At 34.5% G+C, this 8,717-nt stretch overlaps 1 protein-coding gene across 1 annotated transcript in view; it reads right to left on the bottom strand.

Moving 5' to 3' along the window:
- Positions 1 to 2,593: 2,593 nt before the first annotated feature.
- LOC138317594 (protein O-mannosyl-transferase 2-like) overlaps positions 2,594 to 8,717 on the bottom strand; it is a 30,021-nt gene continuing 23,897 nt past the window's right edge. Inside the window, exon 20 of the mRNA XM_069259371.1 lies at positions 2,594 to 8,531. Within this exon, the coding sequence (XP_069115472.1) occupies positions 8,426 to 8,531 (106 nt within the window). The 3' untranslated portion in view covers positions 2,594 to 8,425. The remainder of the gene's footprint in view (positions 8,532 to 8,717) is intronic.

Raw genomic sequence — 8,717 nt, 5'->3', positions numbered from 1 at the left:
ACCTTCAGAACTGTTTAATTAGAATAAATAAAATGTTAATTTTCATAACGCGGGTCGTTTTATGTTTCCCGCCGTCGTCCTAAATGCCGCGCGGTAGTTGACTATCACTGCGCCAGACGGCAAAACAGCGAAATGAATTTCCACTGTTATCGTACATTAGACAGGAAATCTTGCATATGTTTGGTGTTGTAACCTCATCTTAAGCCATCGATATAATATTTTATAAAATAATTATTCACCTTTGCTTTTGTTAATTATTTTTCATATTTAACTTGTTTTTAATGTGTAATGTGAGTAAATTTGTAACGAAAAATACAATGCGTCCGTTTTGATAGGAAAATCAAGCATCTTATTTAAAAACCTATAAATTTTGCTCCGGAAAGGTAGTGGCCCTTTAAAATTAAGTGCCTAACCACAGATTTTATAGTTAGTCTTTAAAGTAAATCTCAGGTTTAAAGTACCTTCGTAATAACATTGTTTACGGGTACGAGTGACGTCATAGCATATGTAATTATGCAATCTGTTGGCTCCGCCCATTCCCAGAAAAGGGACACTGTGCATCCAGGCACTTGCGAGAGGTCCAATGTCAATATTGGTCAACGCAGGATAAAGACCAATGGAGTGACACCCTTATATCCCTACGGCCTAATAGTCCGAAGGCCCTTTAGCCCGAAGGCCCTATAGTCCGAAGTCCCTTTAGTCCTAAAGCCCTATTGTCCGAAGGCTGCAAATCCGAAAATTAGTAAATATTGCAAGTTATAGAATTGTTATAATTAACGTATATTGACGAAAAAAAAATCGGCAATGCTGATCTGCCAATTTCTATGGACGGCAAGTTGTCATTTCTTCATGGAGCATTGCAAGGTCAAAATTACATCAAAATTAAAAATATAAATAAATAATAATTTAACAAATAATACCTTACATTTTATAGGATATCTCTCAAGCATACATTCTATGAATTATCTTACAAACATACAAGCTTTAAGATGTCCGATTGTTAGCCTTTTGTACACTGTATTGCATTAGGATTAACATAGCTGCATGAATAGATGATGTATATAATCAAATCTTACCGAAAAAAGACCTTTATTATACCTGTAAACATGGTTATATTGTACAATATATACATGTATTTAACGACTTATTTTTACTTCCCCTTCTTTGACTTGTTTATTCTACCCTTAATGACGGAAATGGTCCGCAAAATTATATTTTGGGGGAAATTATTAAACAGGATTGCATTGTACATATAAAAAACAATACTCTTTAATATCAGATACTACAATTATCAATGTAATATCACATACATGTAAGTATACCTTAGCAAGTTTACAACAAGAGCCCCAGAGGGCCTGTATCGCTCACCTGGTTTGTAATGCCAAGTAATGTTCTGAATATAAGTTCATTGTTTCTTTTCTGAAGGAATTCGAGTATTTACCTCTAATTCCCCTATTGGGCCCCACTTTTTCTGCTCCAGGGGGTCAAAGCCAAAATTTATACGAATTCTGTTAACCTCAAGGATGTTTCTGGCCAAATTTGGTTACAACCCATGCAGAACTCTAGGACGAGTAGCGATTTATAGGATTTACCTTTATTTCCCCTATTGGGCCCCGCCCCTCCTTTGCCCCAGGGGGGTCAGGGTCACCATTTATGCAAAATCTGATCCCCTTTCCCTAAGAAAGTTTCTGGTCAAATTTGGTTACAATCCATCCAGAACTCTAGGACAAGTAGGGATTCATAGGATTTACCTCTATTAACCCTATTGGGCCCCGCCCCTCCTGCCCCAGGGGGGTCAGGGTCACCATTTATGCAAAATCTGATCCCCTTTCCCTAAGAAAGTTTCTGGCCAAATTTGGTTGCAATCCATGCAGAACTCTAGGACAAGTAGCGATTTATAGGATTTACCTCTATTACCCCTATTGGGCCCGCCCCAGGAGGGTCAGGGTCACCATTTATGCAAAATCTGATCCCCTTCCCCTAAGGAAGTTTCTGGCCAAATTTGGTTACAATCCATGCAGAACTCTAGGACAAGTAGCGATTTATAGGATTTACCTCTATTACCCCTATTGGGCCCCGCCCCTCCTGCCCCAGGGGGGTCAGGGTCACCATTTATGCAAAATCTGATCCCCTTGCCCTAAGGAAGTTTCCGGCCAAATTTGGTTGCAATCCATGCAGAACTCTAGGACAATAGCGATTTATAGGATTTACCTCTATTACCCCTATTGGGCCCCGCCCCTCCTGCCCAGGGGGGGTCAGGGTCACCATTTATGCAAAATCTGATCCCCTTCCCCTAAGAAAGTTTCTTGCCAAATTTGGTTGCAATCCATCCAGAACTGTAGGACAAGTAGCGATTTATAGGACTTTACCTCTATTACCCCTATTGGGCCCGCCCCTCCTGTCCCAGGGGGGTCAGGGTCACCATTTATGCAAAATCTGATCCCCTTCCCCTAAGGAAGTTTCTGACCAAATTTTGTTAAAATCCATGCAGTACTTTATGACAAGTAGCGATTTAAAGGAAATGTTGACAGACTGACAGACGACGGACGGGCGACGGACAGACGGCGGACGCCACGCCAAATAGCTCACTGGCAGACGGCGGACGCCACGCCAAATTGTTTTGCTTCGAACACTGTAACATTTCAAGTGCTGTTTGCATATAAATTCCAGTTATATTATCTGTCTTTGGACAATCGGGCCTTTGGACTCTTGGGGCCTTCGGACTATAGGGCATTCGGCCTACTGGGCCTTCGGACTAACTGGCCTTAGGACTATTTGGCCTTCGGACTATTGGGCCTTCGGACTAACTGGCCTTCGGACTAATGGGCCGCAGGGATATAAGGCTGTCACCGAAAAGGGCAGAGCCAAAATTTATACAACCTCTGTTCCCTTCCCCAAAGGATGTTTCTGATCAAATTTGGTTACATTCCATGCAGAACTCTATGACTAGTAGCGTTTTAAAGGAAATGTTGATGGATGGACGGATGGACAGACATCGCGCCATGACATAAGCTCACCGGCTCTTTGGGCCAGGTGAGCTAAAGAAGTTTTCAAGTCCTTTCATTCATCGCTGATTTTATTTAAAGTAGGTCATCTCACACAACTGTTAAATAAAAATATTAAAGTTACTATTTTGCTACACTTTAGGTACAATCTCAATTATCTTCCCGTTCAGAAACAGACTTAGAAAAATTCAAAATGTCTTTAGTCTTTTCACATTTTACATCAATATATGTATTGCCAAACCCATACATGAAACATTTGAAACCGATGCAGATGAATATCGAATCAGCAGGCTCCAAAACATTCACCTCGTTATGAAAAATACCCCAAAGTACATCTCAGTATATTTCATAACTGGTAGTTTAAGAGATTTATATATATATACCTCATATCAATATAAAACATGGCATCAATACATCAAAAATTTCCATTCACCAGACTCTCATCAGACTACTTGCGTACGAAACTCTTACTGATTGGTTGAATAAATTACGCAAGACCTTAAGCGTGTGCATTGGCAGATTAACATACAGTATGAAAAGCACTTGGATACCCATGTGCAATTGGATATATATAATCCACATTTTACTATTACATTTGTTCATTTTTTCTTTTGTTCATTCGCTCTTTCGTCTGCTCTTCATTTCTATCTTTCGTGCATGCTTTTGTTCGTTCTCCTGTTGAATATCATATCTATTATTATTACCTAGGTGGATTTTTAATGTTTTGCTCACGATCAAATCTAGTTGGTGATTTCCATTTTGGATGGCAATCCCTATTTATATTGTTCTGTTCGGTGTTTTCTTATTTTTTTATATATTTTTTTCCTTATCTAAAGTCATATAGCCCTTCAAAATTCTACCGCAATAGATGAAATTTACCATAGAAATGTTTTGAAGATGGGATATGAAAGAGCATACTCTAAGGTACTCCTACACGTGTATGAGGTCTTCTTCCAACCTGATTACATTGGTTGGATAGCGACACACGACGTAATGATCAAAAGTATCTCGTCGTGATAACCTCTAACATTGTTAGAGTAGCTCTCAGCAATGATGTATACTTATAAATACTTGCTCTCAGGTACATAAAATCACCAATGTCATGGTCATTTAATTCAAAATGGATATTTTAAAAGAGATATACATTGTAGGATACCGAAATTCGCTAATTTTATTTTTTTGTCCCCATTGCAGAATTTTTCAGTGTCTTTAAAACTAGACATAGTGCTGATTTTCCCACATTTGTTAGAACTTTTGTCTACAACAGTATATTCAAGGGGAGGTAACTGATGATCTTATATTGTAAGCGTGTATTGAAACCCTCGGTGTAATATATATATAGTGACCCTCAACGATATTAGTAGGTCTCGTGCTGCATCCAAGATCTTCTCGAGAATTTTTATCTGTCTATTATTATTATCATTATTATTATTTTTATATTCAGCTGTTTTATTTCTGCATGTGTCTAGACTTTATATATCCTAATAGATATAGTGACAAATGCTTAGGTTCCTTAAAATGTGGTAAGTTTTAATTATTTGTCTGAAATGCTCCAAAGTGTTAATGATCCTCCTCATCTGTGTAACACTACACTAAATATGTCACCTTGACCTTGACCTTTTACTGATCTCCCATAATGTATCCAGTAATTAGGAGAAAAGGTTCCAGAATGGCTGCCATGACGACAGGCCTGTGTGCCTTGCATTTTAAAGTACATAGTACTAAGGTTTTTTTTTTCCAGGTTAGGTACATATACCTGTATCCCCATGTACATCAGTATGCATATATGTCTGTGACAGACTTTTATACCAATGACATTGGGTATATCCAACACAACAACTACATGTACATATACACATATGCAATAATGATATAAGTGTAATATCTACATTTACTGGTTGAAAATGAAAATAACAATTGATTTATATTTAAATGACAAAAATGATTGAATTTTCTGGGTACATGTTTGTGAAAACACAAAACACTAAAACAGATATATAATTATATATGACACTCCATATGATTAAAATGTACATGTCGTCACTTAAAGTGTTTATCTTCAAAAACATGTACACAACCTTTCCTTCATCTTATGTTTATATATATATCACCCAAAATAACTATATGTATACAATGAAGAAATATAAATACATGTATATATCAATCAAAATGTAATACAGTATTAAGATGTAATATCACAAATATGTGTAGACTTATATGTTTAAACTGAGATTAAGTCCCCGGTTTAAATATCACTAAAATGACTAGTGCATGCAAATTAGACTCATCGTTTACACTGCCCTACACAAGTTCTGTTAAATATGTTAAATTGCCTACAATTTATCTCGGAGAAAACGCTTGAAAAATTTAAATGAATGAGTTAGAGAATATAAATAAGCTGATAAATGATATATACTGATGCATGTATGAACAAGGTTTACATATCTCTATATTTTACCACTGGTATGCTTATTGTGAATGTTCATGTGTAACATAACTTTTGGAGAGCAGTGTATTTTCAAAGCGATTGTTCATACTATGTTGATTAATGCTAATCTAATTAAATCTTTTAATTTCATCAAAGTAATTAACAACAGAGAATTCAATATTGAAATCTCGAGTAAAAACTTCACTATAAATCCTACATATAAATATTGCACAAAATCTTAATAATGTATGAAAATAAAATTAGACACAGTTGATAAATTAGACTTACTGAAAAGCAATGGTTACTGTCACATTCGAATTTACAGATGGATAAATTTTATACACATTTCAAAAACTTGAATTATGCAGAGATTTACAATGCCTATAAGTATATTTGGAGAGTCAGACATGCAATTAAGAGCTGATGAAGTATCTGATAGCTAAGAAAAACAAGAGGCCCCATAGGCCTTAATGGTCATCTAACTGTTTATACAATATTATATACAATAGTATGAAATACACAGAAGTTGTATGTTTAAATTTAGTAGCATATTTGACCCAGTGACCATGAATGAAAATTAAGGTCATTCATTTGAACAAAGTTGATAGCCCTAAATCCAAGCATGCTATATAGGCCTACTATCAGCATCCTGGGTCTCTTAGTTATTCACTAGAGTTGTTTAATGATTTTAGCCTGTTGAAACCCTGTTACCTTGAATGAAAATTAAGGTCATTCATTCATACAAAATCTATAGCCCATCATACCAGCATGCCACAGGCCCATTATCAAAAGGTCAGGATCATTTCAGGCAAGTTTTAGCTAAATTGCACTGGTAAAACTTAGAAAGATCAAAATGCGTTTTCAATTTGGCGGCCATCTCACGGATCAACCTGAAATGAACCATGCCACGTAGTTGGGACTATTTCACCCAAGTTTCAGCTCAATTCCACTGGTGGAATTTAATGAAAAGTTTAAAAGTGAAAAGTTTACACAAGGCATAAATGGTGGACGACTGAGAGATGTAAACTTAAACAGCTTCATCAAATTTACACTTCTGACTAATATTAATATTTTGTTTACTCGATTCATCATCAATTAAAAATACATGTAGCTTACAAATATATACTATAAACCAATAATGGAAATCAGTATAAAGCTCTCCAAATTTAAGATGAGCAGTTGAGTAGTAGTTAAATTCTGACTTTTAAACAAGAATTTTAATAAGAGCACATTAAGTCTATGATTTAAACAAATGCTATGAAATAAATTCCAAATAAAAAATGGAATGATAAATTGATATTAATTGGAATGCAATCAGGCTCTCTTTAAATGATAAAATAATTGATAGAAAAATTAAGAATTTTCAATGGAGAGAAGTTTTCATGATCAGAATTTTAAAGATGCTCCACCACTGACAAATGGTATTTTTTTCACTATTAAAAACATGAGCAGACAAGTTAGTATTTTTCTTCAGTTGCAAAAGTTAACACCATTGAAAAGTTTGAGCTTTTCCTTCAGGTTAAAAATTAAAAAAACAATTAATTGCATCCCGAAAAATTTCTCTACCACTATATCCTATATGGAATTAAGTACTGATTGTGCATGCACCAAAGGCAAATAAATTATTTTATTTTACTTTTTGTTTGTGTTTATTAGACTTATATATGCATGATTAAACACCAACTATTGTTCAAATGATGACTATCATTTATGATCTGTCGGCAGTGGAGTATCTTTAATGACTGCAACTGAAATCAATGCAAAAATCAAATGGTCTATGTAATCTATGTGAAACCAAGGAACAAACACAATATCACCTCTTTAGCAAGTGTATTTTTAACGTGTCAATTTGGAACAAAATGGAAAAATTAATTAAAGATTCCATTGAAACAAGCAATATTATTGAACATAATTATATATTAATCTATATGATAAAGAAAGAATTTTTAGAATCTCCATGTACAAGAATAATGTAAATAAATGATGCAATTTTGTAATATTGAACATCAAATGAATAGCAAGGAATCAAAAGAAATTTGAAAATAAAGAACAAAATGCAGATTCTGTAGTATGTGAGATAAAAAAACTACTTAAAATTAAAGCAGATAATTTACTGACATGTACAAATGATATTAAAAATCATGTAATCATTGTTTTAGTAGAGGCTTAAAAATTACATATATGTATATCTTAATTAGCTACTGAAATATGGCACCTTAAATGTCAATCGTGTTTTTGAAATTTTAGACTGTTGTATGTAAATTAGAAATAATGATGTGTGTGGTTAAATAGAAACATTACTTAAGGAATGAAAGAATAATGGATTGATGAATGATATTTTTTTTTTAATTGTGTTTAATATTTGTCCATGATTAAATCAGTCAATGCTATTTCAATGAGTGAAAGGGTAAGATACCAAAATGTAATATCTATACAAATCATGATCAATAATTACATAATTATGAGAGAATGCAATAAGACTGTTGCATATCTGTTTGTATTTGCTAATTATTGAATAAAAATATATTTAGAAATAAAAAAAAAAAATGCAAAAAAAACGAAAGCACTATATGTAAAGGTAGAGTGTGAAGCTTAGCCCAGCTTTGACCAAGGGGGAGACTTGACCCAGCTAGTATATGTTTGCTCAAAGTGTGACATGACACCCAAATTAGAAGCACTTACACAATTTACCTGGCTAGCAAGATTTTCAACACTAAATTTTGTTACTTTATAAAGTTTTTACAATTCTTCAATTCCTACTTTGATTAAAATCTTTTAATAAGTTCATCGCCAATTCTGAGTGAGTGGTTCTGATGACCGTTAGCCTAGCCATCCGAAACATGTAAACGCAAAAAAAATTATTTGTACGGAATCCTTGGTGTTGATTCTCGGTTTTTTTCCATTTATAATTCTTTGTACAGTATAGGATCATGAAACTTGCTGCAGTCTGCTCACGTTATTCAATGAAATAAAATAGCACAACTAGTGTTGTTTATAAGTCCCAGGAGCTCAGCCATCGCAGCCCATGCATCTGACTGCCTTCCTCTGTGGCCATTGGACCAGACATTCCATAGACCATGGGATGAAATAGGTAAAAACTGTAACAAATGTAAAACAAAGTCAAATACTGAAATGATATACAAGAGGCCCAGAGGGCCTGTATCACTATATGTGGATTATTTTTAATTTATCAAAGAGAATTTATCAAAGAGACTTGTGAAGGGGAGATAACTCTTGAATTGATTTCATTAGGTTAGGAAATAGTATCCCAGTTTTAAGTCATT

Source organism: Argopecten irradians, chromosome 3, assembly GCF_041381155.1.
Source record: "Argopecten irradians isolate NY chromosome 3, Ai_NY, whole genome shotgun sequence".
NCBI lineage: Eukaryota > Metazoa > Mollusca > Bivalvia > Pectinida > Pectinidae > Argopecten > Argopecten irradians.
This window is presented reverse-complemented; position numbering and strand designations above follow the sequence as displayed.